A 23,372-nucleotide genomic window follows, 5' to 3' on the forward strand; every position below is an offset into this window, starting at 1 on the left:
GACGGTCTAGCCTCCGTTGCGCTGCCCAGGTTGCCTAGCAACCATGATACTAACAGCTGGAAACGTGTCATACAGCTTTGTTTGACAGAAATGAAGGAGAGAATCTTTTGTTCATTTGTTTGTTTCTGTCTACATGAGCTTTGATCATTCTCTGTAAGATTAAGCTCAGCTATTGAACGGCGTATATTTTAAAGTAAAGGCTTTAAAACCAAGTTAGTACAAACGTCACTAATGTCACATAACTTTGCTGACATGTGGCCAACGGTAATGTTTTAATGTTCTTCGTTATTAATCATTTGCACATAAATAAGTGACATAATATTCAGTACTTACTTAAAGTTTACTCTTCGGGCGCCCCTCATCCGCCGTTTTTTTTTCAGCAAAATTATCCACACCCACCGCCGCTTCTGGGATATGTTGGGCCACGAAGTCTACACTGCCACAGCCTTAAAATTCAGGGAAATGAAGGACGCATTTCAGGGCCGCATTTCGAGCAGCCTTTGAATTGGGACAGCCTTCGGCGCGCCGCTGTGACGTAATCGGCCTTGAAATGCGTACTTTAAGGCTGCAGACCCTGAATTGGGATACAGCCTTTGTCTCACGTTTGTGTATCTAGTTTTGCTTTCCCTCATCTCATTATGTCTGACTAGTCCCAGCTGTGTTTCCACCTGTTCCCCATCCTCTCATGTTCCTGCCTGTGTATCTTAGTTCTCAATCTTCCCTTGCTTGTCGTCACATTGTACCCTCTCCATGCTGCGCGTTGCTCCAGGTTGTTTATTTTTCGGAGTATTGTTCCAGCAATAAAGCTGCTGTTTTAAGTTACGCGTCTGTGTTTGGGTCCTGCATTTGGGTCCATCCTCCTGCCTGCCACACAGCAAATCATGACATTTAAAGTAAAGAACAGTGTGTCACTGTTGCATTGCAGGTGTGGTTTCATGGTAAGACTTAGGTTACATCAAGTGTAGCAGAGATTCAAAATTATTTTAGCTGATGATGCTGAGATCAATTTACTGAATTCCACCTTCAAACCAACTTTCTACCATCTAGAAAAAAAGCATACACCATAAATACTATACTGCCAGTGTAGAGGATGGAAATCATAGAGCACAACTCACAAAACCGCTGCTGAGACTGTAAAGTTGTGTACATCTACAAAGAGAAGCAGATCAGCTCAATAGAAATGATTGTGAGTTATGATTCTTTTCCCCACAATGAGTCATTACAGAAATGTTTAGGTTTCCTCGACCTGCTGAATTCCACTTTAACTCATGACTGTACACCTTTTCCTGTTTAGAGGCAAAGTCATCTACATTTCAACCTAAGATGCAGACAAAGCAGACTTGTTCCTAAGAATTTGCCCCTTCTTCTCAACAGCTGCCCATAGTGGACCTCATCACAGCCTACAATGTAGGCAACAGAAAATACATATATTTTAAATTTTCCTTCTTTTCTTCAGTCAGTCAGTAGTCTCATGCTCTGTTCATCCTGCTATCACAATAAACACCTTCCACAACCTCAATCAGCCTGCGGGTCCTGTGTTTGGGTTCTCGATTCTCCATATCCACACAGAGCCAGTGACAAACACGAGGAAGTGAATGTTGTACTCAAATCGGGTCAGGCATGTCAGGTCAGGCTGAGGTGACTAGATCATATGCAGAGCGTGCCACATAGACACAGGTTTCCTCAGAGTGGCCAGCATCTGGTTCCAATGGGAGATTCCCATCGCGCTGACCTCAGGGCCGAGTATCACATGACCAAAGTTCTCATCCCGGCCATCATCTGTGGCCTCCGCCATTGTCACGACAATCTTTGAACAGAGGCGGTGGCTTACAACACCAACTGTCTGCCATCTATAATCCAGTTTTGAGATTTCTTCCCAGATGCCTTAAGGCACCCACACATGCTGGGTCATTTGACCTCAATAAATCACATGATAGGGTGGAGCTAGGTTTCACAATGAGTTCGCCCGAAACCTTGGCTGATTGTGACCAACAATCAGCCTTAATTAGGCTGAGCATTAATAGGGGGTCCATGACCCCCTTGGGTACAGTCCTATAGAGCTTAAATCTGGGACTCTCCACCAATTACTCTTAGAACTGAAGAAGCTTCTCAAAATGAGAAGTGAAACATCTTCAAGAAACCTAAAGAAGTCCAGATGCTTTTCTTTCCAAGCTCCTTAGACTACAATGACCTGGACGACTGAGAACTTTCACAGACATACTGCATACACTTTGGGAGGAACACCCACAATTGGTGCGGGAGTATAAAAAGGAATCAAGGAAACTTGTGGATTATATGAACCATGTCCATTTTACCTTAAGGTGCAGACAAAGCAAACTTGTTCCCAAAGGTTTGCCCCTTCTCCTCAACATTTGCCCATAGTGGCACACAACCACGGAAACCGTCAAATGGATTAATAAAGTAACACAATCAAAAGCAGAGAGAATCAGGACAAAGGCTTCAGCCACCCTCTCCAGTGCAAAAGTTCCTCCATCTAAACTCACAATACAAGAAAAGAAGGCCGTCACATCCCTGAACAAAGACCACAACATCACCATAATATCGGCCAAGATGCAGAACCAGAGACTTTTACATAAGCGTGAGCTGAACATTCTCATTCGTGATCTCAATCTGTTGAAAGACAAAGCAGAACTTCTTGCCTCGAGGCTTAAGCAGAAGCATTTGCTTGCCAAGGGTGTTACTGTAATTCACTACAGAAGTTGAAGTCATAACTTCAAAGTGTACTTAACTGCTGACGCCTCACTGTGCTGTTGTCACGATATCGAAGGACTCTTCAGCAGTTTGTCCCAAGAACATGTTCTAGCTAAAGAGTGTCTCTTCATTGATTCTTCACAATGAAGCTGAAGGCCGTCCTACTCCATATTGGAAATGCCAAGCCAAGTGTCCTGATTGCCCATTCTGTTCATCTAAAGAAGTCCTATGACAACAAGAAGACACTGCTTCAATCAGTTGCGTATACAACTCATCAGTGGAACATCTGTCAATGATCTGATGGTGATTGGTATGTCGATGGGAATGCAAGGATTCACCAAATACTGCTGTTTCCTGTGCCTGTGGGATATCCAATCTACTGCGGAACATTATGTCAAGCATGACTGGCAGCCATGAGATGCCTATGAGCCAGGAAAAAGCGGTATCAAGTTTCTGCCTCTGGTTGATCCACATAAAATATTTTTCCCAACCCTCCATTTCAAGCTAGGCTTGATAAAGGAGCTCATCAAGGCCATGGGCAAAGTAAATTCATGAGGTTTTCAGTACATTGCTGAAAAGTTTCCAAATATAAGCATTCCTAAAATGAAGGAATGGTTATTTACAGGTCTGAAGATCAAGTTGATTTTGCAGGATTAAGGTTTCAAACAAACTCTCTCAATAGCCAAGTTTGAAGCTTGGGGGGTGTTCAAGTGGCTCTGCAAAACTTTCTGGGCATCCACAAGTCTCCTGCATACAAGGAAGGAGTTAACAATCTGCTTGATCTGACTTGATCTGACTTCGCACTGAAAATTATTGAAACGGTTACTTGATTGGTGCCTGTGGTTTAATAAAAACCACATGCAAGAGTTCTTGTGCCCTGTTTGCCTCCTTGTGTCTCAATCTGTTCCCCCCTACAATGTCATGTTATCCATGTTTCCCAAGTCACGTCTCTGTGTGTCTGCCTGTGTCTCTGTGCGTGTTCTCCCGTCACTTCCTGTTTTACTTTGGAAATTCCCTGTCTGTGTGTGCCATGTTTTCTCTTACTCTGAAAGTAGACAGATTGCCTTTATTGTCACTATACAGATGTACAATGAGATACAGAAGTCTCATATGTTATGTTTAGCATTGTGTGTAATTAGCTGTGTTCCTCACGTGTTTCCCATTGTCTTGTCATTCCCTGTGTATTTCAGCCCTTTTTCTTCTGTCCAGTGTAGTGATCTTCCTCATGGTTATGTGTAATTCTCCATGTGTTTAGTTCTTTAGGTTTTCCAGTTTAATTTTGTATTGTTTCTTCATTCAGCAATAAAGCTGCATTCTGAGTTCACATTTTGCCTCTGTGTATGAGTCCGCATTTGGGTCCTCTCCTTCCTACCTGCACATAGCCATTCATGACACACCAGGAACTTTGGCTGATTGTAACCCAAACCCGTTTTCACACCTTGGCTCGTGTGAGTAGGTTGAGGATGAATAGATCATACTTAAAGCAAACATTGCTACCATCCAGTCTGATAAACCCATTGCACTGAATAATTACAACAATTATAAGTCAACTGGAACCCAAATGTGCAATTTTAGAGCTGCCTGCCAATAAGAAATATCTTTTCTGTGGAAGCAGGAGAAAGTTTAGATTTTTTTCAGTAAATGCTTTTAATAGTGTTACTATTGTTACTAGCATTTGTTTATTTGTACACTGCTTCCATGTAGAATGTACCCTCAGTGACCTAACCTTGATTTGATTTGATTCAATTTGATCCTTAAATCCTTAGATCTGACATGTACTTTTGATAAATGTCCAGCAGAGGGTGTCAGATAGATACCACTGTGCATTTTGAAACATTGCAGAAGACAGAAACTAGATGTTTCAGCATTATTATTATTTTTTATTATAATTATCCAGTTTGGTTTTTTAGCCATCAGAATTTATGTCTGAAAGCCAACAAAGATACCCAACAGATTTACTTTGCCAAGTGGATCATCACGGCCTTGCCGTTTTGGTCCATTTGATCGACCTTTGTTGTTATTATTTATTTTATTTTATTTTATTTTCAGTTGTTACAGATGGGATAGGAAAGGGAGAAAGAAAGATGAAGGAACAGAAAAACAGAGGGGAAGGGGGACAGTGAGAAAGGACACTTAAAAAGAAAACAAAAAAAATCTCCCGGATCACCTGTTGAGAGACAAAAGAGAGAACAAGCAAATAAAAAAGAGAGTAACATAAAAAACACAGCACCATCGCATTAATCTAACTAACAGTAAATACTAAATATTGAATGTTGTTGTGCACGCAGGACTGACAGCGCACATTGTGATTTGAGGTAGCAGCCAAGAAAGGTGTAGTTTGTGTCTATGAACACCTGTGCGCGCACCTGTGTGGATGAGCGCGCTTGTATTAAAGGTTTCTCCACGTAACCATCTGCTAGAGGGTATGTGGAGCCATGGTACTGTCCCCCAGGGCATGAAGCATGCATGGAGGAGATCCAGGCCCCAGACATCCAGAGGCCCCAGAGTGCAAGAGCCCAAGGAGAACCACCGGGGGGGGGGGGGCATCTGTGCCACCTTCCTGGGAAGAGCTGAGGAGAGCCCCAGACGAGGGGTCACCCAGCAGTCATGGAGCAGAAGTTAGAGGGGGCTGCTGTTGCGTGCCCATTGGCTCATGCCGGCAGCCAGCTGTGCCAGAGTGAACCGAGCCACAGGCCCAGAGGCCGGAGGCTTGAGGGTGTCCCCCACCCCTCGGAGGAGGCCCGACTGAGACACGGGCAGCAGGCCCCACCATACAGCCACCAGGAGTGAGCCGGTACATTCATGAGCACCCAGCCCCGGACACTAAGAACCACCAACGCCTGAGGGCATCAGCCACCAGCAGGAAGTGTGTTGAGGGGAGATAGGCTTCCACACTTTGGAGGGCCTGAGATGTTCCCAGAGATGTGGTGGCTGAGATCCGACCTGACATATAGACACAGACAAACAGGCACACACAGACACAAACGTGCATTCCCACCCTCATGCAAACATATACCAATACTCAGCACTCACCCAACGTAAAGACAGACACAAATGGAGATTGTACACACAGTCACACTCCCCAAACATACTCTATACCCCAGGTCCAGATATCCTCGCCCCCAGAGGAGGAAATTGTACCTAGGCCCAGGAGATGTTTCCCTTTCCCCCAGGGTGAAGAGAAGCAAACCGCCCCCGGCACTGCAGCAGCAGGGAGGCCCCGCATCCCAGACCCCAATCAGACGGCCAACACCTACGCCCAGCCCCTCCACGCCATTGGCTAACAGAGAACGGGGGTGGGTGAAGACCCCATACCTACCTCCTCCCACTCATGTGTAGCGTTGTTGCTTGTTGTTCTAAAGTGTATTTAAAACACGGGAGGGCATGGTGCTTCCTGCCAGAGAGCAGCAGGTGTCAGCACGGCCCCTCCCAAGAACCCTCAATGTCTACATGCATTTAAAATTGAGAGGTGGGCAACAGTGCCAGAGGCGTCAGCATTATTTTTCTGTCTCTTTAATTGTATCAACATATTTTATTAACATCCTGAAGATAGAGCCAGGCATTGAATGGTCCGATGGTGAGGGCCAGGTCTGACAGCTTGAGCTCTGCAACGCCTGCTGATATTTCTATCGTCAGCATCAATACTAAAAGCGGAAAAGCAAAGGCTGTACTCCTCCAGACTGGAAAATTCCATGGGGATGGAAGCGCTCATTAGAGATCACAGTGGACCATTTTTAAGGATTTTACATTCTAATCTTAAAACACGCAATAATGCCACAACACTAAAAAACAAAACAAATGTGCAACTGCTCCATACTTCTCAGAGGAATATGTAATATGCTGGACTAGCTCTTATATAGCACACTTATAATCTACTAGAGCACTCAAAGTGCTTTCTACAACTTTATGCCTCATTCAAACTAGCAGCTTTTTCTATGCTTAGTGCTTTCTATCTAATATTCACACTTGGACTGACACCTCAGGGAGCAACTTGAAGTTTGGTATCTTGAACAAAGATGGCATGCAGACTGTAGCAGACAGGATTTAAACCACCAGCCTTGCAATTGGTAGATGACATGCTCTACCACCGGAGCTACAGCCGCCTGTAGTGTTTATGTTGAAGACACTGATGTGATAAGAGCACAAGGTTCCCTTTTTGTTCATATACCTGAAAAAAAAGATGCTACAAAACCAAAATTTATTCATCTATCCATGAAGCCAGATAACAAACACCAATTACTTAAACTGCAATTAGTTTAACTCTAATTTTCTGCTTCTAAATTGTTCTTGTCAGAACAGTTACTTCATCATAAGTGAATGATGAAATTGTTTTAGTGGTGAATTCAGAGGAAAGCTAAAAATGAAGTAGCTTATCAGCAGGAAATGCATTACAAATGCTATAATGGAATGCAGTATGTTGGAATTTAGTATACTTGTATCTTTAATACAAATATACTTTATTATATCTCACATCACATACTTATTGTATACATTATTCCACACAGTTAAGTATTGTAGAATAGTTTGTCTTTCTCTCTCTCTTTATGCAGGTCTGACAGGAGGTCGTTGCCATGGTGATGGGTGAAGTGGGTCTCCACATAAGGAGATGCCCAGGAACCTGCAGAAGAAATGTGAGGCAAAGTGTTGGATTCCAGCCAAATAAGGACAACTGCGGCTTTCCTCCAACTATTTATCACACATTATAAAAGCTTTGTGGGTGTGGTGCTCTTTGTTTGTTTAGGTCTCCTAAGCGAAGCAGAGGTACACGGCAGCATCCTCTGATTGCTTGAATAAAGAAAAGATAAAGTCGTAGTTTGAGTTTGGAATGTCTTCTCTTATAAAAGAACCCAACAAGTACAAGTAAATGTTTTATTTTCTGGCACTCAAAGAGCAGCCTGAAACACTGATACAAGGCCACGTCACGCTTTGCCTCTCCAAAAGCTGAAATGGACATACATGCAGAAGTTTTAGTAACTTGCAAACATCTACAACAACAGTAGAGGGAGATATTTTATTGAAATTCAACATGAAAATAATCACAGGAAAGCGTTTTAAAGAGATATTTACACATTTATATGTATATACATATTAGCAACCTAGTTTAATTGTTTCTGATTACTAAGGACCTTGAAATGTACTTTATACGTTTTTTTGTGGTCACTACCGACTTAAATAAATAAATCTCCCCCTGCTGGTAATGCAACTCCTGCATGCATATTCCTTTCAGTTTGGAGAGGCAAAGCATAAAATGCAAAGAGTGGGCCAGAGTGTCTATTATATTTTTTGCCATGATATCGGGTTGAACTGGTGGTTATTTGCAATACCTTACTGTTGCCTTTCTATCAGCTTAAAGTAGTCTTGGCCATTCTCCTCTCACCTCTGACACGAACAAAGCTGTTTCACCCAGACAACAGCTGCTAACAGGATGTTTTACCTTTTTAAGAAGGTCTGTGCACCCCACAAATGGTTGTATTGGGAAATGTCAATAGAGCCGCAGTTTCTAAAATAAACAGACCAGAGTTCAGAGTTCTTTGAATCACCTTTCTTCCCCATTCTGATGCTCAGTTTGAACTTCAGCAGGACATCTTGTCTGTGTCTAAATGCACTGATTGGCTGATTAGATACAGTTAAACATCTACTGTTTAAACTGGCTGGTAAGTGTATGTTACACTCCAACAGAAGTTGTGTACTCCATTAAATGACAAAAAAGTTATTTGAGAAAAAGAAAACAGTGCAGAATATGTCATCGTATTATCTTGCTCATCAAATGACACAATGACTTTAAAGCACTATTCTTAAGAGTGAGATAATTATTGTACATCTGTTGTGGTAACTGCTTGTTTAAAAAAAAAAAAAAGACTTGCCCATTGGAGACACTAAAGACAGTAAAAGATGTGAAATCAACCTTCCGACTGCAGCTCTCAGGGGACTGTCCATTTAAGCACATGAAAGGGGCTCTTCCAATGGACAGGAAAGAACTGGTTTGTCAAGCTGCAGGATCGAGTGTCTCCTCTGGAGGGGCGTATCACTGTCTCGCTCTAAAATTCATACAGGTCGGAAATCTTAAAAACATTTCAAGTAATCCAAACCTGCCCTCACTGAGCAGGAAGGCTTCCAATGCCACGTTATTCCCTCTTGAAAATAAGCAAATTTTATCTTAAGTTCAACCATCTCAGCACTAAGTGCTAATTAGCCATCTGACTAGCTGTGCTTTCATGTTTCATTTAGTTTCAGTCCTCCAGCTAACTCGCTCTTTTAGCAGTCAAAAAACATGAATCAAAAAAGACCCTATCACACATTTACACTTTATAGCCAGCTAATGAGGAACATCTCAGCACAACCAGTGTTGGTCAAGTTACTTGAAAAAAGTAATCAGTAACTAATTACTGATTACTTCCCCAAAAAAGTAATCCCGTTACTTTACTGATTACTTATTTTCAAAAGTAATTAATTACTTAGTTACTTAGTTACTTTTTAAAAACACGATTTACAACCTGAAGAGGTGATAAAGCGATAGATCTTTCAGCCCAATTCTACTTTTTCTACATAATCCATCATACAAAATGTAATCAAATGGAAAAGTCTCTTTTTTTTCACTTGTTTTATCAGTTTTAATCTTTTAACTTTATGCATCAAGCAAAAATTTAATTATATGCAACATTCTCTGACTTGAATAAATTAGTCTACACATTCCAGCACATAAAATAAAATAAAATATTTTTTGTGTTTACACTCACTCTTTCAAATAGATGCAAGTAAAACACAGCAGAAAATAAATAAAGTCAAAGACTCAGCGGTCCTGTTGCTCTATTTTCACCTGTAAAGCAGGACCGCGGTAGGCGGAGGTTTACCCTGGTGCAGGTGTGCCGCGGTCAGTTGAAGAATCCGCGAGTTTCTCTGTGAGTTTCCCATTACGTCATAGCGCACTCGGTGCTTGCTTGGAAGTTTAGGGGGGTTTTTTCGCTGTAAAAATAAGTTTTCTTCCCACGCACGATGGACGCTAATGTTTTTGTCACTTTTTATGGAATCAAACTCAAAGTAAGGTCAGTACTTCCACGCTTTAAACGCTGCACGCTCATACTCTCTCCCACAATCGATATGTGATCCATTGTTGATCTGCACACAGCTGTTGTTACGACCGTCGCACTCGCTTACGTCACTGTCATTTGCAGAATGAGACAGAATGAGACGTTTTTGCAATAGTAATCCCTTACTTTACTCGTTACTTGAAAAAAGTAATCAGATTACAGTAACGCATTACTGCCCATCTCTGAACACAACACAACGTGTTCTCTACATTACATTAACACAGCTATGGCTGCTGCTTGCTTTGTTATCTGGTCCTCACATCTGTCCTGTCTTCCCACTGCTGCATCACTTCTGCATCTGATGTTTCATATCCCACTGTCCACTATGACCAAGCCAGATTTTTGCTTTGAGCTTTGGAGCATTTTTTTCCCAGTTTTCCTCCTGCCTGATTTTGGCCTTTCACAAAAACCTGAATTCTGCTCCCTTTTGCTTTGCTTGTTTGCCTAATTCGTTTTTTAGGAAAACTCTTTTAGATGACTAATAAGTCAAAATTATTTTCTCAAAATTTCGACTTATTAACTCAAAATTTTGAGGAAAAGTAACTTGAAATTTTGAGTTAGCGCTGCCAATCTACGTGAATGACGTCATTTCCTTGTTAACCGGAAGCTGAAGCCCTGAGCTACAAATGCTACAGCTAAGCTACCAGTATTAAATCCAGTCATGAATGCACAGATTGCTGAGTATTTTCAGCGTGACTTCAAAAATGATGAAATCCTTGTGTTATTAGCTGAATCCGATGGCGTTATGAGGACGCTATGAGGAAGTAGTAACTAGGGCTGTTCAATATAACGATATATATCGGATGACGATATAAAAACGTCTATCATTTCCTATTACGCTATCGTTTGTTCCGTGGTGTCGTAAAATAAACTGTTTACAGCAATATTTTTTCATCGTTTTGATGGTCACTGTAGTGGATATATTAATTTCTTAAAGTTCTCTCTTTCTCTAAAGTTACTATCAGCAAACGTACTCGCGAAAGCGCCAATTTGTTGATCGGTTTTGAGTTATTAACTAGAAATTTTGAGAAAAGTAACTTGAAATTTTGAGTTATGTTTCTCCAAATGTCGAGTTAATAAGTCAAAATTTCCAAAAAAAAAAAAACAAAACTCGAAATTTCAAGTTATGGATACTTAGTGGCGGAAACGGGCTTCCATATCCATTACACATGAACATTTACTTCATGTTTCATTCGCTTTATGGAATCTTTCTTCAATTACATTTTATTAGCCCCTTCTCACAAGAACATTATATTTAGCATAATGCCTTTTAATACAGTTATATGGGATTACTTTCTTTTACTTTGTCTTTAAACGTCAATCTTTGTCAATCACAATGCATCCAGTATAACATTCTTTTATTTAATCACACATTTTTAAATTCAGAGATTCTTCTAGTTAGTAGCTGGCTCATGTGTGTCGCTCCCACTCACTCCACCTAAGTTACTACTTTACACCCTCACACACTAATGTTTTAAGTTGGAACCTCAAACAGCTAACAGGTCTTGTCAATTTACACCAAGTGGTGGCTTTGGGAGACAGTGGTAACCAAATCTGACAAAGATAAGAGAGCCAAATTGAAATGCCAGTTTGGATTAAATGCTACAGCATCTCATGCACTGCCTTGTATAAAGGGATTGGAAGCCTGCACTAAGCTGTCTAATTGAAAAATTGAATTGAAATTTGTTATTGACTTTTCCAGCTTTATCTGTACAGAACAATGTAATTTACCTTCTAACATCACAACCTCCATGTGAGATAATGTAAAATAATGAGTCTGAACATAACTGTTTCCCAACTAAAGGTTGCAACTAAAGGTAGCATGGAAATCAATCGATCACTTGCCATTTCTTTAAAGAATGGAAGACAAAAGTAGACAAATGATAAACTTTTAATTACAAATTCCTTACTGCAGGCACAGAATAGATCTCAGATAAAGTTCAACTCCATTGTTAGTTGTAGGCTTTGCATATGAAAGCCACAAAAGACTATCTTAGTTAATATTACTTCTTGGTAGCATATTGCCACATACCACAATAACATTCACCAGTGGTTCAGCCAAATATGAAGAAGTAGTAACTAGGGCTGTTCAATATAACGATATATATCACATGACGATATAAAAACGTCTATCGTTTCCTATTACGCTATCGTTTGTTTCGTGGTGTCGTAAAATAAACTGTTTACAGCAATATTATTTCATCGTTTTGATGGTCACTGTAGTGGATATAACCATTTCTTAAAGTTCTCTCTTTCTCTTATATTTAATATAACCACACTACGGACGGACAAGACAAGCACCTGCTTTTATGTGTTGTCGTTAGCAACAATGACGGTAAAACCATCGCGTGGCTCCGCTGTCCGCTTGTTTGTTTTCCACACAAACCTTTCACAATAAAGCTCAACATCCTGTTGAGACTTTTCAAAATAAACTGAATCACGGGAAAGAGTCTGCAGATAGTTTATGGATGAGAAGCAAAAAAAGAGCCGTCAAGCGCTAAAAAAACAAACCTTAGACTCAAACTATGAAAGAAAATGGTGGCCGTTAAAACTTATGTCTAAAAATGTATAGTTTGTGATTTATATCGTTATCAGGACGATAAATGTCTTATATCGGAATATGAGATTTTGGTCATATCGCACAGCCCTACTAGTAACCACAACAGATCATTGCTCATTCTGGGAAATAAAGCAGCAGCAAACCTGTGGTTCATAAAAACTCCAGATGTTTTACCAGCTTAAACCGAGATTTGACATTAAAGCAGATACCAAACATAATTTTTAACAAGTGAACAGATTTCTTTTAAAGTTACAATGCTTTTTAAATTTTCAAGCATTGTAGTTTAGTAGTATACACACTCTGAGGAATTAGCTAAGACTGGTTTAGTAAATGAACTTAATGCAATCAAATCAAAATTAAATGGAATAAAATGCTCTTAAATGCATATTAAACTTGATTGATCTAACAATAACTATTCAAAGCTCAAAAACACTGCAGTAGAATCATGGCGACTTTATCTCAACCTTGTTATGTTGTAGATAACAAGAAAAATGCAAGTGCTGCTGAGAATTATTAGAAATAAACTGCTTGGAAAAACTAAATTAAAAACCAATTAGCCAAAACATTTAAAAACTAGACTGCTAGTATTCTGAACCTTTTCTGATGGCTCGAATAATGGTCCATTTTAGTTAACAGTTATCACACAGGTGCATCTTTTGAAATTTAAGGCATCACATCTTAGATGAGGCGGTGATGGCTGAGGCTCCAGGACGGCTGTAAACGTGCAAAATGGCATCCTGAAAAGGGACAGAGTAAACAAACAAAACACAAATGAGATCAGATACAAAAAACAAAACAAACAAAAAAAAAACAACAACAGGAGAAGGACACAACACATAACAACAATGCTCAGTAACCAGTGTATCTAAGAGACTACAGCAACCTCCCTGAACAGGGTCCAGTATTCATTACGGTGGTAGACATCCAAGAAAGAGACTCCAGTGTGAAAAGTTGGACAACACCAAGCCCTGATACGATTCATGCCTACTGGCTAAAGAAGCCGACTAAATGAGTGTCTAGCAGTACAAATGAACCAGCTACTAGTCAACGAGAGAGACCCAGAATAGCTAACGAAGGCTAGACAGTGATGATCCCCAAGGACCTCCAGAAGGTAACAGTCCCATACAACTACCAACTAATAACCAGGCTCAGCACCACATGGAAGCTCCTGTCCAGCTAACATGAAAAGGCACATGGGTTAGAGCGTCAAGCAAGTCATGAGGAGTCAGCTGAACGTTAAGAACAACACCTATGCCCTGTCCGTGATCAGGTACCCTGCTGGGATAATAAGAGTTAAAGCACTTTATTGTCATTGTAGTTATACAACGAAATTTGTTTGGTGGCTCACAGAGGCCAGCAGCAATAAAACAAGATGAAGAATAGTAACATAATAACCAAGTAAACGTAGTAAAAGTATAAAATATAAAGTAAAAAGAAGACACTTAGCACAGTAAGTAAAAAAGAAAAAAAAATACTAGTAGTTGGCCAAAGGTGGAGATAGAAGCCACTGACATCAAGACCAGGAAGCTCCTGACCATGCATGGAGGGTTTCACCCCAAGTCCAGCACCCTGATACTGTATGCTAAGTGGAGGAAGCCGGGGATTAGTGAGTGCCATCACCATAGTTCAGGATGAACACGAGAAGCTCGAGAAATACCAAGGGCTCAGAGAAGAGCTCGAGAAAATGTGAAGGGTGAAGATAACAGTGGTCCCAGTGGAAATTGGAGCACATATATACAAACATATACATACATACATACCTTCTTGGCCTCTGCATTGTACTTCTTGAGAAGAGTCTCAACTCTGTTTCCATAGTCTGGATGCACAGCCTTCAAATTCTCGACCTGCAAGACACAGAAGAAAAACATTACAGTCCTGGAGGATAGCAGGTTCTTTAAAAAACACATTCTCTCCATCTCCTATAAGCCATGAAGAATAAACATTCAGTAAATGCTATTGTAGCGTTTTAGATTACATTTATCAATAAGCACAACATCTTTCCTGAAACCTCACATTCCAAAAAGCACAAACTATGAGCGACAGCAAAGTGAGAGACTGTAGTGCTTGGACTCACCATGCGTTTCTGGATGAAGAGCTGGGCTCCTTTTAGAAACCCTGCCAAGTTCTGGCAAAGTCTCTGTCGCTCCTCCTCATTCAGGACCTGAGTGTAGAAGGTGCGAACCTGCAAAAAACACAGGTTTATTCTCCAGAGGAAAAAGGAACTAATCAGAAACAGATTTTGACTCAGAAGCATCAACTTGATTTCAAGTCTTTTAAAAAAAAATAAAAAAACCCATCCTATTACACTTTCTGTTTATTACTAGTAAGAATTAGCTTTGACTATAGTTCCTTCCAAGATGAGGCCGAAGAAACCAGAAACCAGAGTGCAGTAACAGGAAGAAAAAGCCACTAAAACTAAATCTACATATTTCCATTACCCTTTAAAAAATGAGCAACAATTTCATCTTATCATTCGATCCACTGTTCATATTAAATACAGATTTATGCAGCTTTTTAATATTATCAAATCTGAAATTGCCTGGGCCTCAGACACTCTGTGTCACACGCCTACAGATCCTGTTAAATCATCATTACCTGTGTGACATTGTCTTCATCTGAGCTGTTGTAACGAGCAACATCTGCAGACACTTGGAACTTGGACTCCATAAACTGAGGCTGAGTCTCTGGGGCACTGAAGCTGTTAGGGTAGTAGTTTGGAGCGCCACCTGGTGGTCAAACAAAAACACTGGTGAGGCAGTGAAGGAAAAAGAAAAAAAATGAACAAAGACCAGATGTTTGTGGAAAACCATAATCAGTGACTATAGTGATGACATACGTTATTCACACATCTACCACTGTACAATGCATGAAATGTAGCGATAAAATTAATGTTTTATCGCTAGTTTTTACATTTTGTGCACAATGTAGATGACTGTGGTTATGCATGTAATGCCCATGTTATAAAATTATTTCTAATTATTTTATATAATAAGGGTGTTTTTGGATCACTAAGATTTTTTAAAACACCATCACTGATCGTCTGCTTCAAAGGTGACATGCACTTGTGTATATGTCACGTGTATAATAACAGTTAAAAATAACAGTTAAGAACTCAGTATAAATAAACTGTAACACTACCTGGATTAAAATTCCAGGATTACTCAAGATTCATTTCTGAGACACAGGTACCAGACCTGATCACGTCTCACCTTGGTTGTCATGCATGCACATCGGACCATCACGCTGGTAGTTGGCCACACGAGCCCTGAAGGGGCAGTTGACAGGGATCTGCAGGTAGTTTGCTCCCAGCCGGTGACGATGCGTGTCTGGGTAGGAGAAGAGGCGACCCTAGACAAAGAACATGGAGGACAGAGCTCAATACCAACCTAGCTTTTCTTCATTCCCCCCAGCTTGTCAAATCTGCCATAATGTCACCTGCAGCATCTTGTCAGGGCTGGGCTCGATGCCTGGTGGCATGTTGCTTGGGTCAAAGGCCGCCTGCTCCACCTCTGCAAAGTAGTTGACTGGGTTCCTGTTCAGAACCAGTTTGCCCACAGGGATCAGTGGGTATTCTTTATGTGACCAAACCTGCACCGCGAATAAAATTTACAAATCACAAAAGTCATCTGTGATTTTCAAATGAGCACGTCATTATTTAGAGACAACCTGTGATAATATGGACGTTTTTGGAAAACAAGTTACCGAGTCACTGCACATTTATGTCACGTATTACTTTATAACTCGGATGTTTTCTGTTGTGCAGAACTGCAGTACCTTTGTAAGATCAAACGGGTTGAACCGGAACTTCTCAGCCTGCTCAAAGGTCATGACCTGGATGTAAAAGGTCCAGGATGGGTAGTTTCCATTAGCAATAGCATTGAACAGGTCTGCAATTCCATAATCTGGGTTGGTGGCTGCCAGGCGGTCTGCCTCTTCCACCGTCAAATTCTTTATTCCTTGATCCGTCTAAAAAATTTATTTTAAAAAAATGAAGTCAGAGATGGCAGAACACACAACATAACAGCTAATAAAGCTGACCTCAGGCAGACCTTATAGTGGAATTTGCAGTAGACACGTTCACCATCGGCATTGACCAGTTTGAAGGTGTGAGAGCCGTAGCCATTCATGTGACGGTGGCCATCAGGCAAACCTCGATCGCTGAACAAGAAAGACACCTGCACAGGAGACAAGACGAGACCATGAAAACAACTACAAGAGTTTCTGTCAATAATGACTACAAGTATAAAGACAGCAAGCAACAGTGCACAGAAAGACTTACTTACTTGAAAATATTCTTTATCCTAAATGTGTATTTTAGAAACACCTCAGCTGACATGACATAATATACTAGACTTTTCAGTATCAGGCTCAGCAGCATCTACCTGATGCAGACTCTCGGGCCTCAAACTCCAGAAGTCCCACACCATGTCAGGGTCTTTCATGTGGGTTTGGGGATTGCGCTTCTGGGAATGGACGAAGGATGGGAACTGCACGAAATTAAGGATGGGACATTAATATAAGACAATGTACACTTGACTGATATTAGCACAGGTGTTGTGAGGAATGCGTCTCTGGTCTTAAATATCTTACATTAGGAATAACAAGCTTGGCTTTTATAACTTTGAGTTAAACTAAGAGTGTAAACACCCCATGTTAGATATTTAATGTAAAAACAAAGAAAACAAGATACAAAACTGAAAAATCATCCACTTATGAAACTAGATCTACAATCTGTTCCTGGAAGAATTATTTACATGTTAAAAAATAAATAAATTAAAAAAATAAAGTACTGCTGTAACACTACAACTCTCTGACACAAAATTATAAAAATCTGAACCATTACGGTCTGCCCAGACACATGCGTCCCTACACCCACTCACCAGCATGGCATCCCTGATGAAGAAAATTGGGGTATTGTTGCCCGTCAGGTCCCAGTTGCCATCTTCAGTGTAAAACTTGACTGCAAAACCTCGAGGGTCACGCACAGTGTCTGCAGACCCAGCCTCTCCAGCTGGGATATTAAAAAACAAACAAACCAAAAGACAGCAACTCCTCAAAAATCAATGACGTAATATGGTTGACTATTTTAAACTAAATTTGGAGGCAGTGTGTACCATCTGCACCTTACAGCCAGTAGCATTGTTGAAAGTTACCTTTAATGTCCCTTCCGGTGTCACACAAATCAAGATGGTAAGTACACCACTTACCATCACATCGCCAGCTTCTTACAATGAACACTCCTTTAACAAATAACCACTTTTACTCACACTTTGCATTTAAAAGTTTGTTTTGCAACTCATACCAAAAACCTTTTCAGCAGTAAATCATTATCATCATCTTCTATTGTTGCATTTTTCTGAAACATTCAATATAATGTTTTAATTGTCCATATTATTTTCCTATGAAAGCATTTCATAACTGTCTTCAGCAGACATGAACATGTTGTGAGAAGATTAAGGGCTCCTATAATCCAGGAGTATATTTATAAACATACCTGTTTCATATTTAAACTGTCCTGACAGTTTAAATATAAGTATAGTCAAAGTTCTGAGGCAAACTCCATCCCATGCACAATTCTGAATAATATATATTGTTTTTTTAATTGAAATATAAAATATGCTGAAAGCAGATGCAGGACTGTGAAGAAGTGGTGTATATTTGTGATGTAGCAAACCCTCGGTGATCCCCAGGCCACAAAAACATGGAAAGCAACACAATCTTTAGGCCACTATGTCAGAGCTCTGTGGATATGGAACATTTTTCCCCATTAAGAATCGCCTGAAAGCCACTGATGGTTCTTAGTTACATCAATTTAAGCTGCTAGCTAAAACCCCAGCACTGTCCGAAGCTGAGCTGTCCCTCTCCTGCTACCTGCAAATATCAATGAGTGTAAGGACCTAGAGTGCAGTCCAGTGGTGCTACTATAGATTTCAACAGCAAGTCCAAACTATCACATCAAAAACTGTGTAAACAGGGAAGAATAAACACACACACACCCCCCCCCCCCCTCCCCCCCACTAAGCAAATCTGTAACCAAGGCGAACAAGGCGTTCTTACCCACAGTGGAGAAGCGGACAGCAATTGGTGTAGTCTTGCCAACATGCTCAAACACTTTGGCTTTGCAGTAGCGAGTGATGTCATGAGTGACCTCAAAGTAGCCAAATGCCCCTGAATAATGGAGAAAAAAATAAAAATAAATACAGATTTTAAAAGACATGTCTGCTAATATAAGCTTCACAAATTTCGAGTTCTTGTATTTACTTTATTTATCATGAGGACAAATATAAGACCCAAGTTGTTTGGGTCTTAGTTTGCTCGTAGGCCAACAAACAACTCGTTCAATGTCTGTCCAAAGTCTGAAACCCTGATCTGTAAAGCCTGTAAAGATTAACAATTGTTCAGAGTTAATCCACAAATAAGCAGGATCCACATTTCCTTTTAGACCACTTTATTGGTTGTTTTGTTTAACTTTGTACTTTAATGCAGTCATTTGTAGCCATCTGCCTGCACCAGAATACAATTCTTGATTCTTGGCCACTGCTTTATCTCAGAAATAACTGCACCACATAGCTGCTGTTAATACCTTTTAAACACCGACAATCTTTGGTGTCAGGAGCTGAATACACAACTTAGTAACTCTGTATTTGTGGCATTCTAGTTCATGTTAAATGTCCAAATACTCAAAACTCGTGACCATAGGTGCGGGTGACAACGCAGCTCAACGGGTACGCACAGCTCTCTCTTCACCACGACGAATGGGTACAGGGTCTACTTTACTGCAGCCGCAGCACCAATCTGTCTGCTGAGCTCTTGCTCCCCTCTCCCATGAACAAGACCCCAAGATACTTAAACTCGTCCACTTGAGGCAGGTACAGGCCCTGACACGGGCACTCCACTGTTTTCCATATTTGAGTATTATTATCGGATCAAAATGAAATAAATATATTGTGATTGTATATCTGGCCACAATCCTTAGTTCTAAGTGTGGGCATGAAACGTCTTGCTGTCTTACTGACCTCAAAGCAAAAAAATGTTGAGTGCATGATAGCAGCACAATGCCTTACCTGCCCCTTTGGCATGGACCACTCTCTCTGGGATTCGCTCACGGTCAAAGTGGGCCATCTCATCTGTGAAGACAACATCTTGAACCAGCAGCGGCCCTCTTGGCCCTGCAGTCTGCAAGTTCAATTTGTCTCCCACTGGATGGCCACCGCCTGTGGTCAGCACATCTGGTTTCTAATAATAGACACATTAAAAACAAAACACACAAACAACACAACACACATACAAAAACAGAAAAAGCATTAAATATATACATCTTGAAGAAAGACTACAAGAACACTAATACATGACAACTGTCCTTTTCTGCTACTTTAACCGGATGATTCCAGTAAAGAAACAAAATCGGTGCAGTTGGTTAATTACTTAATTAATCCTAACTAACTTCCTAACTGGCAGACCACAGGCAGTAAGGATGGGCGGACATGTCTCAGCCTCCACCACTCTCAGCACTGGAGCCCCCCAGGGGTGTGTTCTGAGCCCCCTGCTGTACTCTCTGTACACATATGACTGCGTGGCCACTACCAGCTCCACCACCATCATCAAGTTTGCTGACGACACCGTCGTGGTGGGCCTGATCTCTGATAACAACGAGACGGCCTACCTGAAGGAGATTAGGAATCTGGAGAACTGGTGCCAGAGGAACAACCTCCTTCTAAACGTCAATAAGACAAAGGAGCTGATAGTGGACTTCAGCACTAAGCAGGAGAGGAACTACCAGACCCCTGTCATCAACGAGTGCCCAGTGGAGAGAGTGGACAGCTTCAAATACCTCGGAGTTCACATCACGCAGGACCTGTCATGGTCCTGCCACATCAACTCCGTGGTGAAAAAGGCCCGTCAGCGTCTCTACCACCTCAGACGCTTGAGAGACTTCCAACTGCCCTCCAAGGTGCTCAGGAACTTTTACTCGTGCACCATAGAGAGCATCCTGACGGGAAACATCTTAACCTGGTTCGGGAACAGCACCATGCAGGACAGACGAGCTCTACAGAGGGTTGTGCGGTCAGCTGAGCGCACCATCCGCTCCGAGCTCCCTGACCTGCACTCAATCTACAGCAGGCGGTGCTGGACCAAGGCCAGGAAGATCGTGAAGGACCTCAGCCATCCCAACAACAGACTGTTCTCTCTGTTGAGGTCAGGGAAGCGATTCCGCTCCCTGAAGACCAACACAGAGAGACTGAGGAGGAGCTTCTTCCCGCAGGCGATACGGTCTCTCAATCACAATCACACCACCACACAGTACTGACCCACACATATAGTTCTTACACACACACTGGACATTCTGGACATTGTTTTCACTTCATCACTTAAATCACTGCTGCTGTTATTGTGTATATATTTATTTATACTTCTTGTGTATTTTGTTCATACATTCTTATATCCGGTTGTTCAGTCTGACGTCACTAGCCGTGTCTGGGTCTAAACTCTGCTGCAGGTCCATATATCAAACGATCATATGGCATTACTGAGAGTTGAAAAACTGTCTAAAGTCTTTCATCTTTAATAAAATGATCAGTGTTTTGCTCTACCAGGTGTAACAATTGAGTTTAACATCCAGGCATCCATGAAAACGGAATTTATGACATTTAAAGGAGTTAGAAGTTAGTAGGGAGTTAGCTCGCTAGCTTCTATCTAAATACAATATAGCATGTCCTGACTGCGGGGTTTTGGAAACAAATTAAAACGTACAGCTCTGTTATCACTTCCAGCATAAATGAAGACAGAAAACTAAACAGCAGTGACGTTTGTAGGGTTACTGAAGTTGGGCTAGCTGGTATATAATGATGTGCTGCGTGACCACTAGCGACACAGCTACGTTAGCATAATATAAACAAGCTAACTTTTTTTCCACTCGATAAAAGTTACCGTGAGTGTTCTCGGTGGTGTTAATGACAAGTAGTTAAACATATGCCATTTTATGACCAGTAGTCAAGGTAGTAAATTAGCTTAACAGCTGCAGGCCATATATTATCCTTTAGTTCTAATGGTGTGCTATCTATGTAGTTTAGTCTCTATTATACTCTTGAATAAAAGAAACATAATCATTTGTAGTTTATTAGACAAAATGTGCATTACTCTGTATCCTTGATCAGCTGTGAATGTCTGACACTGTCTTCTTGAGAATGTTTTACTGCTGAATCATGTGAAGAAGGCCATAAGAGGGAGACTAGGTGTCTGGGCAGAAGAGATAAAACCACATTCTTCACCCCCCTTCCAGTTTCACACAGAAAGACAGGGAGGCAAGGTCAGGAGCCAGGCTCACTAAGAATTAGAAAAACATGTGAAGATGCAGCTTTTATGACAAGGAGGGGGGCCAGGATTAGCTATAAAAGTCTGTGAAAGTTGCCACCATTTTGAGACATGCTGTCGAACCTCTGCAGGCATCTCTCCCGTCCGGACGTTGTAATGCTCTTATTGTGAATTGTACCGAAATAAATGATTGTTGATTGAGCATATATACACCGAGTATTGTCCTTCCTTCAGCCCAAAGATTCAAAGAACTGCTTGTTTTCAACAGTGGTCAGGAACAAATGTAATCGCATGGCAGGATGCTGTAAAAGGACCAAACTTCAGCCAGGAGAACAACTGAGATAATCCATCCACAATACGAGGTTAGTCATTCATATACTACTGCATGGGCTGGGCTGTAGTTACATCCTAAGGTTTTAAAAACTGAGCTTAAATAAATGATTAGCGGTAATAAAAGCCGAGGGAGATCAACAGGGATCACTGACTGTTTTAGGAGCTTTTTGAGATCAAATAGAAGAAAATACATAACATTAAACATGTTAACAACACAAAAGCCATATTAAACGCAGACTACTTTAGACCCGGAAGTAGGATCCGTCGCGTCATCACTGAACAACCGGATATTAAACGCAGACTACTTTAGACCCGGAAGTAGGATCCGTCGCGTCATCACTGAACAACCGGATAGTTCTATATTGTGTATTTTGTTGTACAGTTATTTTATTTTCAATTTAATTTATATATTTTATCTTATTCTTTCCCAGTGTGTTGTACAGTTATTTCATTTTTAACCTTAATTTATATTTTATTCCTTCCTAGTTAAATTTACCCTTTTTAATTTTTCATATTTATTTCCTATCTTATTCATAGCCTTTTCCTTTTTTGTTCTCTTTAGGTCACGAGCAGTTGTCCAAGCATTTCACTACATATCGTACGGTGTATGACTGTGTACGTGACAAATAAAAATTTGAATTTGAATTTGAATTAATTAATCAAACTAACAACACATGATGGCGATTTTGAATGAGGAGTTAAAAAATGCAAACTGTGTTAAGCATAAAAAGTAACACGTGTATACAACGGTGCAGTTTGGCATGTGTCTATCTTACTATTATCTTACTATCATAACAATTACTATGTGCTGTTCAGACGACATCTCTTTCACGGCTGGTTCGCGTGTTTGTTTTTTTAGTGCCCAAAATGTCTCAGATGTGTAGTCACCTACTCGATTTCTTTGAAGAACGTTGGCTAAAAACAATGAAACAGTAATGCTAGCAAGTAAGCCCTTTACAAAACAAAGTTATATGTCTGAATATAATCGTCTACTGAACGATAGGTCTCTCGAAAAGCTAGCTTAAATCGCCCATTTCCAATTCATCACCGCGCAAAACCAAAAAAAAATCGATCAAACCGAATGTATAGACCTGAGAGCCCCTATTCGCCTTCCATGTCTTCATTTGGTCGGTAGCTTTATCTCTGTTGTCAGCCATCTCGACAGCTCAGCGTTTAGACCACACACTATTCGGAATAAAACTCTTTATCCTGACTCCAGAAAAGAACATTTCTTCTTGGACCTTGCCTGCGATGGTCCCGCCCCTCTTACGCCCCTCGATACTGATTTGCTCACGGAGTAGCAAACAAAGTTGGTCAGGGGTATGTTTACTAGTGATGGGCAGATTCATCCAATTGGTTCACCCCAG

The 23,372-nt window shown here is 40.9% G+C and overlaps 1 protein-coding gene across 1 annotated transcript; it reads right to left on the reverse strand.

The window, feature by feature from the left end:
- Positions 1 to 11,673: 11,673 nt before the first annotated feature.
- LOC101472800 (catalase) lies at positions 11,674 to 23,254 on the reverse strand. Its single transcript, XM_004570289.6, has 13 exons — positions 23,097 to 23,254; positions 19,425 to 19,596; positions 18,418 to 18,528; positions 17,241 to 17,371; positions 16,743 to 16,847; positions 16,410 to 16,535; positions 16,135 to 16,326; positions 15,796 to 15,948; positions 15,570 to 15,708; positions 14,956 to 15,086; positions 14,435 to 14,542; positions 14,121 to 14,204; positions 11,674 to 13,097 (listed from the first exon to the last, which is right to left on the reverse strand). The coding sequence occupies exons 1-13, from the start codon at positions 23,160 to 23,162 to the stop codon at positions 13,032 to 13,034; spliced, it is 1,584 nt and encodes a 527-aa protein (XP_004570346.3). The 5' UTR covers positions 23,163 to 23,254; the 3' UTR covers positions 11,674 to 13,031.
- Between the last annotated feature and the right edge of the window lie 118 nt (positions 23,255 to 23,372).

This window comes from Maylandia zebra, linkage group LG7, assembly GCF_041146795.1.
Source record: "Maylandia zebra isolate NMK-2024a linkage group LG7, Mzebra_GT3a, whole genome shotgun sequence".
Taxonomy (NCBI): Eukaryota; Metazoa; Chordata; class Actinopteri; order Cichliformes; family Cichlidae; genus Maylandia; species Maylandia zebra.